This window comes from Salvelinus namaycush, chromosome 10 (assembly GCF_016432855.1).
Source record: "Salvelinus namaycush isolate Seneca chromosome 10, SaNama_1.0, whole genome shotgun sequence".
In the NCBI taxonomy this organism is placed as follows: Eukaryota; Metazoa; Chordata; class Actinopteri; order Salmoniformes; family Salmonidae; genus Salvelinus; species Salvelinus namaycush.
Window position 1 is genome coordinate 2,630,255 of NC_052316.1, and position 20,287 is coordinate 2,650,541.

General features: G+C 41.3%; 1 protein-coding gene across 1 annotated transcript in view; it reads right to left on the bottom strand.

The window, feature by feature from the left end:
- Window positions 1–20,287, bottom strand: part of adgrl2a (adhesion G protein-coupled receptor L2a) — a 183,684-nt gene that overhangs the window by 49,763 nt on the left and 113,634 nt on the right. Inside the window, exons 4-5 of the mRNA XM_039002059.1 lie at window positions 14,827–14,936; window positions 6,882–7,682 (exon numbers count right to left, since the gene is read on the bottom strand). Of these exons, the coding sequence (XP_038857987.1) occupies window positions 6,882–7,682; window positions 14,827–14,936 (911 nt within the window). The remainder of the gene's footprint in view (window positions 1–6,881; window positions 7,683–14,826; window positions 14,937–20,287) is intronic.

Here is a 20,287-nt window from a genome sequence, read left to right on the forward strand (position 1 = left end):
CAAATAAACCTGCTGAAAAGATCCTCCCTCTGCCTTTCTGGTGCAAAACTAAAGGGGTCCTTTAAACACAGGCTTTTATCAGTTGTGAAATATGGGTCCCAGGTGGTAATCAGCTCCTAATAGAAGAGTAAAAGCAAACAGAAGAAGTCAACAGAGGCACAAACAATTAAAACCCTGTTTCTCAGATCAAAAAGGAGCCAAGTTCAGCCTTTGTGAAAGGGCCAAGAAAATTATACCAGGAAAATAAACTAATAAGCCATCTACTTCAAAAGTAATTTGAAAAAAATAATTAACCCCTTATCGGCTACAGTGAACTGCACAGGGTTCCGTTTACCTGAGCTGTAAAGATGGAAGTGATAACCTCATATCCAATCCTTGCAACCAAGTGTCAGATTTGTGCTAAAGTGCACACTTTAACATCGTCCTATGTATTCATTAATTTCCCTGGGCTTTCAGTGAAAGATTCATCTGGAAATTAGACTTGCTGATTGTTGTGATAAAATGTCTGCAGTAAATTCCAATATCCTCCTATCATAACAATAACACACCTGAAAAAAATGAAATAACATTGTTTGCTTCAGTGATATCAGCAATATAAGCAATTCCTGAAGATTTATTATCTAAGAGTAATGTACTTGTGTTTATAGGTCCATGTCTGTGTCTAAGCGAACAAAACCTAATAGCTGTTAGAGGTTGTCTCGAATGGAACACATACATTTAAGTACAGAGAGCAGACACACACACAGCAGCTGCCAGACTAGAGACTGCTTTTTTTCGCTCAGCTTTCTCTACTGTACGTGCCTCACATTTCAAGCATGAACTCAGAGTGCAAAGAACTAGCATACATTTGGTGCCATACACACGGGGTGTCTATTTCAGAACATCCCCAAACACACAGACAGACACAGACATACAGGCAGGCAAACAAACCACCCAGCAAAACATCCATCCACACACACACACGTGCACACGCGCACACACACACACACATACACACAGCCCAATCCCAGAACAAATATTCTCAAAGGCACAATAACAGTTAGTGGACTGTATAGACATCTCAATAATAATAATAACTTCAATATGCATTGTTTAAACCGTGATCAAACATGAGACTGGGCTGATCCTTTCAGCCATACCTCAGAGAAACAGTAATCATCCTCTTACGTAAAACAACTCTCTGTGACATTGTGAAAGGTAACCCAAGGCTGAGGGTTGCCCACATATGCTGTCATCACACATCATTTTGCAGCAGTTTGTTTGGACTATATGACACAGTCGAGGTCTAGTTCAACATGATGTAACCCGAACTGTTAAAACGTATTACCTTCAGTGTTGGAATACAAAATATCATACATGTGGATGCTTGCAAGTGCATAAATTGTTCCATGTCTTACGACGAGTGCAATAATAGCACAGTTTGGGAATGTGTGGAGGGAAAAACTTGAAATCGATCACATTTTAGAGAAATAGCTGACATCCAACCCTGTGTATCAAAAAATACACTTCTCAGAATTGAGACACTTTTCAGAATTGAAAAACCTATAAATCTTCAACCAGGGACATCCCTACTGTATATTAATAAATAGGATCCAATGGAAACGCATTGTGAAATCCCAGTACATCTGGGAATGAGCCTGCTAGAACAGCCCTTGTCGGCTGAATCACGACTGAATACAGAAATAATATAAAAAGATATGGACTCATTTGGAGGAAGAAGTGAGGAGAATCCTGAGAGGGAGAGGAAAAAGCCTCAGAGCGGGTGCCGCGCAGGGGCCGGGGATCCGTCATTGAATTAGCATGTTCCTCCTATCATCAGTGCAGATTGCGGAGGTAATTCATTCCTCCATTGCTAATGCAGAGGAGGGGAGGCAGTGTGGACGCTGCAGGCACTGGCAGGGACGTGAGTCTGGAGAGTAACGGGAGTATAGAAACACTGCCTCTGGGCAACAGATTGGCTTGCTGAAGTCTAATGCTGATCCTGGCCAGCAGACTAAGCCAGACACAGGCCCTGTTCAAATCATAATACATAATAATAGAATCCACCCTTCCATTCTTGTTTCCTTCAGGTAATCACAGATCTATAAGTGATTGGATAGGTGAAAGCAAGTTCGCCACCCACTTTTTCCCCCCAATCCAACCAATTCTGGTTATGTGATTACTTCAAGGAAGTGAGGTAGGAATGATGCATTTTCTACAGGGCCCATGGCAGTGCTGCTCATCTGCTGGGACATGGGGCTATTGACTATGGAGAACAATGGCTCTCGCTATCAGCAGCCGCAGTAAGACAGGCGACAGCATCGTCGACGTGTGTCCACACCAGAGAGAGAGAATGTGGGAGGAATAAAAATGGCAATTTTCCACATCAATACGCTCTCCCTTTCAAGTGATGTCCACTCGGACGCCGAGGACATGGGGTTGGTTTTGTCAAAACAAACAGTGTCATCTTTTGCACATTTTTCCTCAGCACCTTGATCTCTGATCCGGGATAACTCTGGAGCATGTAGAGAGGGGCCTTCGCTGTTAGCATGCAGAGCACCTTGGCTCACTGCGAGGCTGTGCCTTACACATTCAATCCCCTCTCTCTCTCTCATGGTGTTCTAGGTATGTGCACACGTGCAGCACCCATTTCCATCCATTCTGTGAGCAGACCTACATAGAATGGTAGAATGGCCCACATTTAAGAGGTAGAGGAAATTATAGAGTTGATTGGAAAGCAGTGAATTCACCTGAAATGTGGGGTGAACTTACTTGGCCATTTGCTTATGTGTTACAGTTAATGTATTAGCACGGTTTTCTTGTATTGTGCTGTGCACTCATAAAATAACGCAACAGCAGGCCAACGTTCGGCCACATAGAGATACTGGTGAGCTAATTGGTAAGTTGTGTCACTGGCGGCATGGCGGCATGGCGCGCACCTTATAATTTACAATAAATTGGGTCATTTGGAGCCGTAAGAGCAGCACTTGCAATTTGAGGCTCGCCAGATGAAATTGCATACCAATGTATTGACATCTAAACAATTAAGAAGCAGTTGGTGAGTTGTGTGGGTCTTAATTGGCACTCAGGGGGATTTTTTTTATGAAAGCAATCAGCAATTTCATTTTACAACTCAGGATAAATAAAGGGGTTCCCCAGCTAGGCCTGACCCGTGTCCCATTGAGCTTCTAGACCGAGGCCCAATGTTCATCGCTCAGTCAAAAAGCTGCTTTTTAGATGCTTACTCAGAGAATTTAGACAATCTATCTGTGCTTTGGATGCATAAACAGGCCTTATAATTGTGTGCCCGATGAGACTTCTAGGGTAATGTCTTATTTAAAGTAATCGTCTCACTAACAGGAGCTGATGGAGGAACGCCTCTTTTTATGAGCTGTTACATGAACGCCGTAGTGGTTTAAAAAGAGCTGTGACGCCATGTAATGTAACAGTGGATTAGAGTTCATATGTGAGACACATCTGGGTGTGATTGGTCATGAAAAGGTGGCTGACCCATTTAACTTTGGGGCTGTGATGGTCATGGAATTTTTACACTTTGTAGTTAATGTTAACACTAGATTAAATGTTTCTGACTCATATATTGAAAATGGCACATAGTTGTTTTTTAGGGGTAGTCGCTCTTTACAAGGTTATAGGGTAATTGTGCCAGCCCTATTTAACTTACACTTCCAGTCACTGCGTGTTGGATTCGACCCCATCCACTCCCACCTGTCAGCGAGATCCCACAGGCTGATTCTCTTACATTGACATAAACAGCATTCGCACTAGACAAGGCCCCGATCTACCAGGGTCCAAAAAAAAAAATCCTTACACAACTTCATGTGATTGAATTCTATGTGTTAACAAAATCTGTGATATAGTTATGTTGTAACTTGAATTTAGACACCAATAGTGAGTAATGACTTTCTAAACAGGTACATTTGACTTGATGTTGTAAGAATAGGGCTGTCAAACAATAAAAAAATGTAATAGAGTTAATTGCAGGATTTGCTTGCGATTACTCACAAAATCCCGAATTTGCTCAATTTCAGCTGTAATTTACGAATTTTTATACAAAGAACATTACAGGAATATTGACTGTCTAAAGTATTGGTTAGCAAAATTAGGTAAATTGAGAAAGCACAACCTTCCCTAACCTCAATGTCAATTAGTTTTACATGGCAATGTAGACTTTAGTTGTATAGATTATGCATTTTGGATGTTTAATCATGATTGCGATTAATCATGATAAAAAATTGTGTGCCCCAAATTTTTTTAATTAAAACTCTGATAGCCCTAATAATTGCCTGAAATTACACAGTAACAATAGTTTTTTACTGAGTTACAGTTCATGTAAGGAAATCAGTCAATTACAATAAATTAAATAATCCCTAACCTATGGATTTCACACATTTCGCACAGCCATGGATTGGCCTGGGAGGGCATAGGTCCACCAACTGGGGAGCCAGGCCCAGCCAATCAAAACAAGATTTTCCCCACAAAAGGGCTTTATTACAGAAATAAATACTCCTCAGTTTCATCAGCTGTCTAGGTAACTGGTCTCAGATGATCCCGCAGATGAAGAAGACGGATGTGGAGGTCCTGGGCCTGGCGTGGTTACACTTGGTCTGCGGTTGTGAGGCTGATTGGACATACTGCCAAATTCTCTAAAAAGACGTTGGAGGTGGCTTATGGTAGAGAAATTAACATAAAATGATCTGGCAACAGCTCTGGGAGACATTCCTGCAGTCAGCATGCCAATTGCATGCTCCCTCAAAACATGAGGCATCTGAAGGCATTGTGCTATGTGACAAAACTGCACATTTTAGAGTGGCTTTATTGTCCCCAGCACAAGGTGCACCTGTGTAATGATCATGTTGTTTAATCAGCTTCTTGATATGCCACACCTGTCAGGTGGATGGATTATCTTGGCAAAGGAGAAACGCTCACTAACAGGGATGGAAACAAATATGTGCACAACATTTGAGAGAAATAAGCTTTTTGTGCATATGGAACATTTCTGGGATCTTTTATTTCAGATCATGAAACATGGGACCAACACTTTACATGTTGGATTTATATTTTTTGTTCAGTGTAGTTAGTGTTTAGGCCTAAGGGTATAATGTAGGTATCTTGCATCCTAGACGAGCCCCTAAATAGGCACTATGTTACAGCCCAGGTACTCTGTGCTGTGGGAAGAGCTAAGGATTCTTGTTAGACACACGTTTGACTGAAACCCAGTCTTATTTTGTACAGTACCTTTAAAGTGCTTTAATTTCTATATTGGCATTCAATGTGCATTCAACAGATGAGTTAATCAACTGAGCATTGCAATTCTATTCCATGAATCTGCAAAAATGGTATTGAAACCATATGTGTTTCAGTTCAATGTCTGGCTTTTTATAGCCGTATAACTTGGAACTGTAACAAAAATATTTTAATACTTCTTAGATTTAACGAGGTGACAAGTGTTTTTGCTACTACCATTACCATAGCTGTCTGTAAACAGAAATGTAATATACTAGCTGCCTTTCTGCTGATTGTCACCTATTTGTACTTGAGTATCTGTTAATGACAAACTATTTGCCAAATGGGAAATCGGAAAAGAAAATGACATTTTGCTTGTAATGCTGCAAATATTCAATCAAAATCCACAAATACCTCGTCATTGGCTAAGGAGAAACTTCAAACAAGTTGCTCATGGACAGCAATAAAGGAAAATGAGTGCATTTTCATCTTCCTCCCCTTGATTACTTCACTTCAATCCAGTGCACCCACTGCATACTAATTTCCCCCTAAGGGTCTGTATCTAAACTTAGGAGAAGTTATTTTCTTACACTAAAGCCTGTCTGGCTCTTACTATAGTGGGCATGTTCCACTGGTTGAACCCAATTTAGCCTCCTCAGCCCTATCAATACAAAAGTGGGCTAGCAAATAGATGAATAAATATTGAGCTGTGGTAATCTGGAGGAAAGTTGCTTGACCTCCACGCTCATCGCCGACTGTATGGAGTATTACATGGATTTAGGACTCGGGGTGAGGAAGGGGATTAGGGTAATTACAGTTATTATATGCTCAATGTAAAGACTATCTGGGGCCTAAGCGGCCTCATGTCCATTTTTTGACAGTTAAATTAAAAACATATTCATCTGACATGACCCGAGTGATTGATCCCTTCCCCGTGTTCTCTGCCTCCTCTTCTTCCAGAAGACACATTGTTCCTCATACTAGCCTGATAGTGTGAACTTTTTTTTTTGTCATTTAGCAGACGCTCTGATCCAGAGTGACTTACAGGACCAATTAGGGTTAAGTGCCTTGCTGAAGCGAACATCAACAGATGTTTCACCCCGTCAGCTCAGGGATTTGAACCAGCAACCTTTCGGTTACTGGCCCAATGTTATTAAACACTAGACTACTTGCTACCTGAACGGTGCCCGATGGGGATTAAGGGTTTCTGTACCAGTGGGAATAACACTTTGTACCTGTCCAGGAAGGTATGATTCCAGTGGTGGGGGTAAATTTCCTCTCTCTCTGGGAGAAGAGCTGGTGGCAGCAGCTACCCCCACAGGCCTTCCTTTGCACTGGGGACGTGGGGGAACGCCCGCACTGTAAACCCAACTAAATCCCCCGATACTGATCCCTTATGAGATGGTAAGTGGGTCTGTGATGTTGTTTACTGCTGAGCAAGACTACTTCACCCCGAGAAGCTTCATGCACTCCAAAGCTTCCGCAACATATCTAACACATATTAAATTCCAAATAAACAAATCTGCCATCCGTGACACTTGACACGTAGGCAGTGGAATACCCAAGGAATATCAACACACTTAATGGTAGCTAAATTCGCAATGTCACAAAATGTAATTTACCAGTATTGTGCGCTGAAGAAATGAGATGCTGCTTACCATGAGCGGGATCGGGTGGTCCGAACTCCAGATTATATCTCAGGATGTAAAAATTATTCCACACGTATAGCTGGTTATCTCTGGGATTGTAATCCACAGCTGCGATATACTGGTACTGGTTGGGAAAGTGGATATCCACATACTCTCCACGGTTCTGTTTGGTATTGTAAACATAATCTATTAAGCTTTTGCTGACTTCACTCTCGTTATCTTCATATGTGGACCTCACTACGTAGAGTACTCCACAGATCATGAAGGCATTGGAGGCCGATCGCTTGTCATACGTCGTCTCCCAGGTGGCCTCGAAGCGCAGTGTGTAAGGGTTCAACTGGCTGATGACCATCATGCCATTGTTCTGCTCTGTGGCGTAGATCACCCACAGGCCGTTCTCATCCACGGCCAGGTCGATGTCCGTTTTCCCACCCCACTTGTAGGGTGACGTGTCATGATAGTTGGCGTTATTGATGATGGCCTCGCCGCTTTTGATTCGGGTCCGTATGTCAAACTTTACAATGTTGCGGGTCCTCTCCTTGTTGAAAAACACGGCCCCATCGTAGACCACAAATCCAGTGCCGTCCACCCGGTGGGGGAGCTTGTACGTGATGGTTTGCCGGGCGTTTTGGAAGTCGTCGAGGGAAGAGTACTCAATGAGTGTGTCTGTCCGGTAAGGAGTCCAAGGCATGAAGTAGATTTTGTCACCGGCTTGTAGAGGGTCTTTGCACCATGACCCGGCTTGCTGCTCCGCTTCAAAGAGAAAGGAAGGATCACCGACAGCTTTCAGAGTCCCAGGGCAAACAAAAACTAGTGATGGGGGAAGAGTAAAATAAGAAACAGATTTAAGTCAACAAATCCATGTGAAACGTAGCAAAATAGCAAAAGACAATGTCAAGATATCTCTAATTTCTCCATTTTGTTTTACGGGTTGTCCAAAAAGAGAGTGGGGACAAACACACATTAAAGTGCCCAAAAGACAACTACAGCTATAACCAATGTTCACAAGCAGTGTGGGGAGTTTGGTTTTGTGCATAGAAAGAAAACAAGGAATAGGAAAGTTGTTAAGCAAATGTATTGTATATGAAGTAATAACATAACTTTCTGAAACAAAAGAAGCCTTGCCTCTTAGACATCTACTGTAGGGGAATAGAAAACAAACGAGGGGGAGAATAGAACAGAACGAAAACCAAACAATAAAATCCTGTAAACAAAAAAAGCAGGCAACTAAAGTCATTTGGCAACAGACAGGAGGTTTCAATCGAGAGCAGGATTCAGCAGGTCTGAAAATGTGTATTCTGAGACATTTGCCACTTACACCACTCTTTTTTTTACCATATACCTGAGAGGTTTGTTGTTGTGACAAAAATGATGCAAATGTCCTAACCATTTAAAGTTACAGGTGAGCGTGTTCTTGAGGTGTTTTTTTGTTGTTGCTCTGAGTATGTGCATGAATCAAAGGAGAGAAGAGCAGCAAGTGGCAGGATAAGGGATGAGGGGGAAGAGGGAAGGGGGAGAGGGAAGGGATAAGGGGGGAGAGGGAAGGGATAAGGGATAAGGGGGGAGAGGGAAGGCATAAGGGATAAGGGGGGGGAAAGGCGCTAAGAGAGAACAGGACATTAGAACCAGTAAATTTCAAAGGACCAGAAAACACTGTTACCATGGCATGCTACGGAGGGGTTTGGAAGCCAGGCAATAGGAGATTGGGCTGAGTAGCAAAAGCACCCAGGGGGATGGGGGAATAAACCCCTATGGACTCCAGCTACTACACTCTGCACTTACAGCTGTACTGCTGCTCGTGTTTTATCATATTTTATTCTATAAATCAGTCTCACTCCCATCGTTGCAGTTTACGGACTACTGTTATACGGGGAATGTGTTTGTTGCTACTGCCTGCTATGGGGTTGGCACACCGTAGTGGGGATAGGATAGATTTACAACCGTATGCCACAAAACAAGGATCTTGGATTGTGTCAGTTATTTACCTTTTTGCTCCACTTCTATTTTAAGCATTGGAAGAGAGAATGAAAGGGGTGCAAGGGAAAAAAAGAGATTAATATGAATTAACTGTCATCTCTATGGTTACATATGCAGTAACATATAATGACACATGTGAAAAGATAGGCGGACCTATTTTGAGAAAGGAAAGAGAAACAGGAGATACAGTAAACACCACCAGACAGCGCAGACGACCCCCTATCTCGAGGGAAAGATTAAGGTTAGGACACCCAGAGAGGTCCAAATGGACAATGTATGGAGCTTTGGCCAAGTGTTAAGCTTGGTTTATAGAAGGTTGGTCAACCACACTTGGCCACAACAATGTTCATTTTATATTCAGACCAACTGTCTGTAGGCTGCTAGTGTGACTACCGTTGTCACTTTTGATAACATATACACTATTTTGACTTTTGATATATCTGGATGTAACCATTGAACATCAGACAATAAAATAATGTTAATGACATTGCTGTGAATTTTGATGAACAGCAATTGACCAACAAACTATAAGCCAAGTAACTCTGCTGCTAACAGAGTAAATTATTAATATCATATGTCTATCAAATATTTCCACAAAAAAAACCCTCCAAACTCAATTTACAGTTTAATAACACTATTGAAAGGGGAGCTGAGGCCTCCCGGGTGGCGCAGTGGTCTAGGGCACTGCATCGCAGTGGTGCCACCAGAGACTCTGGTGTGCCACCAGAGACTCTGGGTTCGCGCCCAGGCTCTGTCGCAGCCGGCCGCGACCGGGAGGTCTGTGGGGCGACGCACAATTGGCCGGTAGGGATATCCTTGTCTCATCGCGCACCAGCGACTCCTGTGGCGGGCTGGGCGCAGTGCACGCTAACCAAGGTCGCCAGGTGCAGGGTGTTTCCTCCGACACATTGGTGCGGCTGGCTTCCGGGTTGGATGCGCGCTGTGTTAAGAAGTAGTGCGGCTTGGTTGGGTTGTGTTTCCAAGGACGCATGGCTTTCGACCTTCGTCTCTTCTGAGCCCGTACGGGAGTTGTAGCGATGAGACAAGATAGTAACTACTAACAATTGGATACCATGAAATTGGGGAGAAAAAGGGGGTAAAATTTAATATAAAATAAAATAAAAAAGAAAGAAAGGGGAGCTGAGTCCCATAAAAGAGGAATCTGTACATTGTCCTTTTAAAAACAATCTGATCACCAGGGTCGTGTTCAGTAGGCAGAAACTGGAGATTTTGTTTTTACTGAAACAGTGAGGGGCTACCTGGACTTGAGTAACACTGATGAGAAATATAAAGGTTAGTTTTCCGTAATTTTTTTTTTTTTTCAGTCGCATGCCGTAAATGGACACGACCCAGGTTTTTAACACAAATACCAAACACAACACTTTCTTTGTGCTAGCAACAAACAATGCAGTACTAGTTAAAGAATTTGTGTCATGAAACCAGAGGTCTAAAATAAGTCCTATAATCGCAATTTAGAGTTAAACAGTTTGGTTCAAAAATAGAGCCTGCAGTTCAGTTTACTGTACAACATTGCAGTGATCCTACCCTTCATAGATGTTCCAAGGCCTATTTCTTTAGTTACAGATTGATATAGAATCTATGATACACTAAGTTGGTGATTTAACATTTTTGCACCAAGGCTTCCGGCACCTTCTGAGTATGACAAAAACAAACCCTGGAGCATCTGCTGACATTTGTGGTTTATTTCCCCTCTCTCCATTGAGGAAGTAAATCATCAGTTAAAATAACTACTAAAAGTAGTGTGTTACAGTTAGAGAACAAAACAGTGGTGTAGCAATGCTTTGACATTCACCATGCATTAAGTTGCAAAGTAAACATTGCACTTAATTAGTTGTGTAAATTGAGGTTCACGATTAGTAGTGCCATTTGACTTTTGGATTGATGGTGGATTGACTCATTTGCTAGTTCATCGATCTGAAATTCGTATTGAATGAAACACAATAATGCTAACCAAAAGGTGCAAATAGCGTTAAGTGTCACATACGGTGATCTGTTTTCATATAAAGACAGCCTATTAGTATTCTAAAGCAAGAATATAATACAGATTCTATGAGCTGTTAATTTATCACAATGGGACATTGAGTAGAAAAAACAATCAATATCAATAGCAAAGGTTTCATGAGGCTGTCAATTTAATCAGATAGAATACAAAGATGCTTTTATAGTACAATGCATGCTATTTTACTGTTCTAAAATATATCCCTCAAGTGTGTAGAAAAGTGTGAAAAGAGAAAGAAAGAAAAAGGAGAGAAAGAGGGAGAGGCATAAGCATGCCCTCCACTCTGCAAAAATGCAAGTGATTCAAGTGTGAGGAAGGCATGGTTAAGAATGAGCAGAGTTCTGGCTACCTACAAGATAAACGGCAGAGACGCAAACAAATGAACAGACAGCAGACATTCTCAGACACAGCCAGCCAGATAAAAATTGAAGAAGACGGAAATCTGAAAAAGGAGAGGAGACAAGATGGAAGACCTGAGCAGACATTAGTGTAAAACTAAAAAGGTCATCAGAAACTGGTCAGTAGAGGAACATAATGAGAGTCAGGGAGCCAAGGAAGTCTCCTGCAGATTGCACAAGGGAAGAAGAGAAGTGAATAACATTTAAAAGAGCAGCATTTCAAAAAACAAGATAGCACCGTAAACCCTGCCATCATTATCACCAAAAATAGCAGTAAAGGGGTCCCTGTTAACTTATTTTAAGGTATACACCTATAAATAACATGAATGTTCAGTCTTTATTTAATCATTACTCTACTTTAACCTTGACTTAGAACAAACCTCTCTATTTGCTGGAGTCAGAAGCTCCTTTGATTTGCATGTAATATACTTTCTGGAGTGACTAGACTGGTGTATTGGCTGCAATCCATGGCCTCAGAAGCCTGCTGACCACTATGTAGACTCAATCAGTGGCTCCAGTCTCGTCCGGAGGGCAAGAAATTAAATTGGATTAAATTGGGGAATAATGCAATCTCTAAATAATATAATTGAGCAAAGCAAACTACACTACTAATGTCAGCAAATGTAAAGAGTAAAGTTCTCAAATGTAAATGTGATGGAACATAAGCTGAAGCATTATGCCTATTTTCTTTGCCTGATTAAAATACTTATGTCTGTTTCTATATTGTACCGTTTTGGAGGATAGCTATGATAGCAGACGATGACATAAAACAAAATTAGGTCTGACTGCTTTGGAATCCTGTTAACATATGTTTGCATGCCTCTGCATTTTTATAAGGTGCCGTAGAAACAGTCGTGGCAGATTTTGTCTCGCTGATTCGATGCAGAATGCAAAGAATGATGTTAATGAAGACTTGTATGTCACTTTTTATATCATCCTGGCAATTAACACAGGCAATTCAGAGGGCTACTAGATGCCAGGTGAAGGCCCAACCCACATCCACAGACTAAACACAGAGATAACGGGGCCTAATGAGGATAGCTCTTGACATGAACCAAATAAGAACAAGAGGTAGATTTATGGAAATAGAGGTTATACAGACCCAGGTATTTTAACCATATATATGGCGGAAATATAGGTTTTTGTTGGTATGTGCTACTTTGAAAGATCCAAGACGTATCGAAGATGGACCAGTTCGATTTGAAGGCTTGTTATAGAGAAGTAAATACATTACACAGCATATTACATCAAACCAGTGGCAAAGGTAAAATGTGTTAGATATATTCTGAAGTAAGATTGTCAGTTATGTTGCAGAGGCTCTAGAAGCCTTGCTTTAGTCTAGAATGATGATGCATATGTCTACTGGTCTTCACTCATCTCACTTGTGGATTGGCCAAATAGGGGTTTAATATGTTGACTTGAAAAATATATTTCCTAGGACCTCTCTAAGGGCCATATTTATTCATAGTTTGAACCAGGTCAACGTTTTTAATCAAAATATCTTCATGTTCACCATATGATTTGCTCCCTCTGGTAAAAGTGGTAATATCTCTGCACTTATGCGGAAGCTTACTAAATATTGCCCAGTGAAGGCAATTCTTGGCTCGAGACAAATCTGATACTTCAGAGTTTAAAGATGGTCTTAAGGGTAGTCACTGGTCACTGGTTGGGTGCTTGTGTGAGGAAAGACAAGGGGTTGGTGGGGGAAACACAACCAAACACAGCACTGCCCCATGGAACACAGTCTACAACAGCACTGGGTGGTCTAGCTGGGTGGGGGAACACTAAAAAAAGGGCTGGACTGGGGGGGGGGGGGGGGGGGGGGGACACTAAGAACTTACCAGGGCAGTTGATATACGACACATTCTGTATCCTCGGTCCTATTTTGGGCGGACATGGACCTTTACGGAAATTAAGAAGCAAAAAGATGGCGCTACATGCATGGACTCTATGGATCAACCAAAGAGTATAGAGAGGCTTGCTTGGGATCTTTTACAAAAATCTACCTACAGCTGGGATTCAACAACCTCGTAGTTCCTTTGACATGTTCCGAGGGAAGTTTGTCTCCTTCCTTCCCAGAAGGGACAAGAACCCCCCCCCAAAAAATATTGAGGGTGTCTAGGTGGACCTTGGGGTTAATCCTATGATTAAGGTCTCAAGCAAAACACCAAGAGACGGATCGATAGTTCCCTATAACTTTGAGACAAGCAGAGCAAGATCCTGAAAAACAATACTGGGAGAGGGATTTTCAGCTAAAAAGAATGAATTACGCTGTGCTTTCGTAGTTTAATCCTATTTTTCATTATTACATAGTTCATTGATAATCTCGGGTCTTAAAACATTGGAGAGGTCAAACTTGAACTTGTAATGAGGTTCGTATTCTAATGTTGTTCGCTTAGCTATTCATATGAACATGCTACAGAGAATGGTTAGAGCAGGAATACTGGCTTTGGGTCGTGTAGACTATAATTATTCCAGATGCTCTCAGACGCTCTGAAATCATTTGAGTAAGTGGTCAAATCTACACGATGTACATGTTAGTAGGTTGAGCTCACAAACACATTAACAGCTAAAATAGATTTGTAAGCAGCTAGTAGAGCTGGATCATGCTCAAATCATTGAAAGGGAAAATCCACTCAAAAGCTATCTTTTAAGTATTTTTTTCATTAGTCCACTGTTGATACAGTCCCAAAAATGTTTCGCATGTCAACAGTCAAGTTTTTAAGATATTGGACTTTCAAGAAGCAAAGTATCACCGGCCACATCATCATGACTGCATCAACAGTGGAGGACTGAAAAAAATGACTCAAATATTGTTTTGAGTGGATTTTCCCTTTCTTTTGAATTCCCTGGCAATTCATTGCACTTGCATATCAACAACATTATTAGGACAACGGTTCAGACAAGGGGTATCTATAGACTGTAGATTATTTTGGAGCTAAGTCACAATGAATATTTTAGCATCCAAGTGACAAATCTTAATCCTATCATTTAATGTGATACAATCACCTTGTTGAATTATCTAATTGGAGGCATTCTGTTTTCCTTCATACGAAACATCGGTTTAACAGATCTCAACACCTGTTGTTCAGAAACTACATAGAACCATTGCAATGAGCAGTGGTGATTATTTTGCTGATATCAATCCTAGGGATGCATCCCAAAGTGCACCCTATTCCCTATATACTGTAGTGCACTACTTTTGACCAGTGCCCTATGGAGCCCTGGTCAAAAGTAGTGTACAAAAAAGGGAATAGGGTGTTGTATCTGAGGGATGACTAGATCACACCATTTATTGTATTACTTTAATATAGCGCTCCACTAACATCGTCATATATTTAAAACTTACCCCAGCACGGTCCATTGACAAATGGTGTAGAGATAAAACACTGTATATAGATCCTCCCTAGGAACCAATACTCATGCAAATAATTTGAATTTATCTTACACTAGAGTGTAAAGAGAGATACATTATCGAGAAAGTGAGAGAAATTATAGAAAGAGAGCCAGAGAAGAGGACAGAGAACTGTTAAATGCATGATGGAAAGTTCATACTTACTGTAGGGAACACACTCATACTGGACCTCCAGATATTTGTAGGTCCCTGGACAGGGATCTGGGAAGACATCAGAACCTGTGATCACTATGCACTGGGTTCGATTGTTGCACCTGGAGGAAAATAAGAGAGAAGCCATTAATAAAAGGCAGCTTCCCTTAACAATCTGCACACTAGTAATACAGTACAGTTATTGTTGTTCTAATAATCAATAAGTGCAGACAAAGAAAATGGCATCCTATGCTCGGAGCAAATGGCATTGTTCCGTTCCTTGTCAATAGTTCAAACTTGACTTAAAAAGAGGCAAGAAAAAAAAACGATGCATGCGGCAATTGCAAAAATCGCTGAAGTTGGAGACTTACATCTCCCTCACTAACTTTAAGCATCAGCTATCTGAGCAGCTTATCGATCGCTGCAGCTGTACATAGCCCATCTGTAAATAGCCCACCCAACTACCTACCTCATCCCCATATTGTTTTTATTGACTTTTCTGCTCTTTTGCACACCTGCACATCTACCAATTTAGTGTTAATTTGCTAAATTGTAATCACTTTGCTACTATGGCCTATTTATTGCCTTACCTCCTTACTCCATTTGCACACACTGTATATAGATTTTTCTATTGTGTTATTGACTGTACTTTTGTTTATCCTATGTGTAACTCTGTGTTGTTTTTTAGTTTTTTTTGTATTTTTTGTATTTTCTTTTCTTTTAAAATTTTATCCCATTTTCTCCCCAATTTTCGTGGTATCCAATCGCTAGTAATTACTATCTTGTCTCATCGCTACAACTCCCGTACGGGCTCGGGAGAGACGAAGGTCGAAAGCCATGCGTCCTCCGAAGCACAACCCAACCAAGCCGCACTGCTTCTTAACACAGCGCGCCTCCAACCCGGAAGCCAGCCGCACCAATGTGTCGGAGGAAACACCGTGTACCTGGCCCCCTTGGTTAGCGCGCACTGCGCCCGGCCCGCCACAGGAGTCGCTGGAGCGCGATGAGACAAGGATATCCCTACCGGCCAAACCCTCCCTAACCCGGACGACGCTATGCCAATTGTGCGTCGCCCCACGGACCTCCCGGTCGCGGCCGGCTGCGACAGAGCCTGGGCGCGAACCCAGAGACTCTGGTGGCGCAGTTAGCACTGCGATGCAGTGCCCTAGACCACTGCGCCACCCGGGAGGCACTCTGTGTTGTTTTTATGTCGCACTGCTTTTCTTTTTCTTGGCCAGGTCGCAGTTGTAAATGAGAACTTGTTCTCAACTGGCCTATCTGGTTAAAGAAAGGTGAAATAAATAAAACATTCAAAATACAACGGTAGCCCTTAAAAACATCAAAACATTGATAAATAATGCAATGACCTCCATTCGAAACCACAGACACATACACTGTACATTTACAACCATGAAGTGATAATTGCATTTTTATGAAGATAATGGTATTATATTAATCCTTTTAGCTCTGCTATTCAGTTATAACAATGTTATACCCAAGGTCAATACATTCTGTTTTGATGCTTGGGCATTGTATCCATTACTCAATAACATTGCGTGTTTCTATCAGCAGGGGTGGTTGACAATGTAATTGTGTTCACAGCAAAGGGCATATGCAGTGCATATATCTTCTCCGAAAAATCTTGATATTTAACATAAATCGTGTTCGTTTCATCTGAGTGGATACACTGATCGACAGATACCCAGCAAAAATAATTACAAAATCTCTAGTTTCACGTAACATTTCCTCTGCAGAATGTACTGTATGTGTCATTGTGCAGCAGTATCATTTGTGTTGGCAACACCGTGACTTTTGAGGAGACAATTTTGACAACAGTATCTTCCCCCCCCTATTTTCTGAACAATGACCTTTCAGATATACGTTACAGACATTTTAATTGAACAAGAAGTGTTTTGCGGTTCCAGGGAATTGCAGGTGGCCACCCCTTGCTACCTACGAATCATGATAAATACATCAATACCCCGAGCTGGCCATCTTGCCGATGGAGACTATCTGCAGCGCATAGTTCGTAAATCAATCGACCTGTTCTGCTGATTTAGCGATAACATTTGGTTCTCTTGTCACAAACCACTGCCGACATTTACAATAGATCATTGGAAATACATGACAGTTTGTTGGGTAAATATTTATTTATTTTGGTTTGACTCTTCCTGCCTCGTTTTAAAAAGGCATCCTCAGTGTTCTGTCATTGACTCTAAGTCATTAGCATAGTCATGCTAGCCTATTGTCAATGGTTACCATAGATATGCAGTGAATGTGTAGACATACCTTTCAGATAAAACTTGACAAAGACTTTTTTCTTAAGGATCTTTTCCAACTTTCTGCAGTGCAAAATCCACCGACTTGTACAACAATCCAGTGTTAAAATGAAAAGCCCACTAAATCATGATAACATTAGGGAGCTGAATTAGCCATTAGATGTTTCCTGACCGGGCCTGAAGGCAATTAATCTCTCTCAAGTCCCCTTTCTTTTTTTCCGCCTTCCCCAGTCAGCATCTATGACAATTAATATAATTCACTACTCTATTTTCTTCAAATACATACAAGGAGCAAATGTTTACTTTGTCAAAGCGAAAATGTAATTTGTTTTGCTTTTGGCATGAGTAAAAGCAGTTATAGCTCAGTGTAAAATCCAATTTAGACAGTGTCACGAAACAAAACGCAAGCTGTATATTCCCAATGGTCACAGGCACGAGAGTGAGAGAGTGAGAGAGTGAGAGAGAGAGAGAGAGAGAGACCAGAGAGGTGTCTCATAAGGGACTTTACTTTATTAACGACCTTCATGTGTGATAACAGATGAGAAAATCAGCATATTTGTTCATAGAAATTAGTTACAGCCTCCCGAGTGGCGCAGTGGTCTAAGGCACATCGCAGTGCTAGCTGTGCCACTAGAGATTCTGGGTTCGAGTCCAGGCTCTGTCGCAGCCGGCCGCGACCGGGACACCCATGGGGCGGTGCACAATTGGCCCAGCGTCATCCGGGTTAGGGGAGGGTTTGGCCGGCAGCGATATGCTTGTCCCATCGTGCACTAGCGACTCCTGTAGAAGGCCGGGCGTAGTGCACGCTGACACGGTCACCAGTGTACAGTGTTTCCTCTGACACATTGGTGCGGCTGGCTTCTGGGTTAAGTGGGCATTGTGTCAAGAAGCAGTTTGGTTGGGTTGTGTTTCGGAGGACACAGGGCTCATGACCTTCACCTCTCCCGAGTCCGTATGGGAGTTGCAGCAATGAGACAAGACTGTAACTATGAATTGGATACCACGAAATTGGGGAGAAGAAAGGGTATAAAAAAATATATAATAATAAAAGGAATGAATTACGATTCTGGAAACACACCTCATGCTGAGCCCTTAATGTAGCGCTTGGCTGTCTTGCAAGTTGCATTTCATGAGTCTGCAGTGTGTCAACATTTTCCATATTTTATGTGGTGACTTTGATAATCCCGTTTTTTTATGCATAAGCATATCATGCAAAACTAATATGAATTGCAGCTGGCTCCAACTCGAAAAAATTGCTGGAATGGAGAATTAACGTCTGGCTTCTTACGTGTATAACATCACTACAAAGATTCATGAATCTAATAAGAATCTAGGTGTATCATGTAGGAAGGAAAGCATTAGACAAAGAAATATCCCAAATATCCCTAACCATATCTCTCAATGTTAGCATTTGCATTGATGGGAGATATACAGGATTGCCCTAATTTTACAGCTGGAGAGTAGGACCTGGCTCTATAGGAGAATCTATGGGAGTTTGTGGCTTTGTCTCACATGTGAGTCGGTGAATAAAAAAAAAGATATATTTTATTTTTATTTTATTTCACTTTTATTTAACCAGGTAAGCTAGTTGAGAACAAGTTCTCATTTACAACTGCAACCTGGCCAAGATAAAGCAAAGCAGTGCGACACAAACAACACAGAGTTACACATGGAGTAAACAAGTGTAAGGTCAATAACACAATAGAAAAAAAGAAAGTCTATATACAGTGTGTGCAAATGGCGTGAGGAGGTAAGGTAATAAATAGGCCATAGTAGCAAAGTAATTACAATTTAGCAGATTAACACTGGAGTGATAGATGAGCAGATGATGATGTGCAAGTAGTGATACTGGTGTGCAAAAGAGCAGAAAGGTAATTAAAAACAATATTGGGATGAGGTAGGTAGATTGAGTGGGCTACATCTCATGAGACCAACTGAAAAAGTCTTAAGCCTTTACAGACCAAAGTCCTAACTGTCAATTTGAGAGAGAGTTTATAGATCTTCATATATTACATCACCTTTTGGGGCTTATAGTGTAACATTTCTCAACCAAGGATATGTAAAATATGATGTCGTAGGAGTGGAGTTTTAACAATTTGGTATAGAAACTGATTGCAATACATTCGACGTACATATCACATCTGAAGCTATTGATGTAACATTATGCTGTTGTCACACTATTTACAGTCAATAGGTTGATAAAACAATGTGGATTATTGAAGATTATTTATTGGTGTGCTGTCCATCTAATTTACTATCGACTAGCAGTCACACTTTATTTGGAAAGTCCTGTTTGTCCATCTGTAGATGCTCTTCAGATGGATATACTATCAAAAAATCTGTTGATAAGCAACTGCTTGCTAAGGTTACGGTTATGTTAATTAAGAATATGGGTTAGGGTAAGGGTTAACTTCACTAGGGTATGGGGCAGCATTGTGAATTTTGGATGAAAAGCGTTCCCAAATTAAACTGCCTGCTACTCAGCCATAAAAGCTAGAATATGCATATAATTAGTAGATTTGGATAGAAAACACTCTGAAGTTTTTTAAACTATTTGAATGATGTCTGTGAGTATAACAACACTCATATGGCAGGCAAAAACCTGAGAAAAAATCCAACCAGGAAGTGGGAAATCTGAGGTTTGTAGTTTTTCAACTCATTGACTATCGAATACACAGTGTCTATGGGGTCATATTGCACTTCCTAAGGCTTCCACTAGATGTCAACAGTCTTTAGAACCTTGTTTGAGGCTTCTACTGTGAAGTGGGGGCGAATGAGAGGGGATTGAGTCAGAGGTCTGCCAGAGAGGCATGAGCTGACCACGCGCGTTCACGTGCAATTATACAGACAAAGGAATTCTCCGGTTGGAACATTATTGAAGATTTATGTTAAAAACATCCTAAAGATTGATTCTATACATCGTTTGACATATTTCTACGGACTGTAACGGAACTGTTGACTTTTCGTTCTGCACCTAGTGATCGCGCATCATGAATTTTGATTACTGGGCTAAACGCGCGAACAAAAAGGAGGTATTTGGACATAAATTATGGACTTTATCGAACAAAACAAACATTTATTGTGGAACTGTGATTCCTGGGAGTGCATTCTGATGAAGATCATCAAAGGTAAGTTAATATTTATAATGCTATTTCTGACTTCTGTTGACTACACAACATGGCGGATATCTGTTT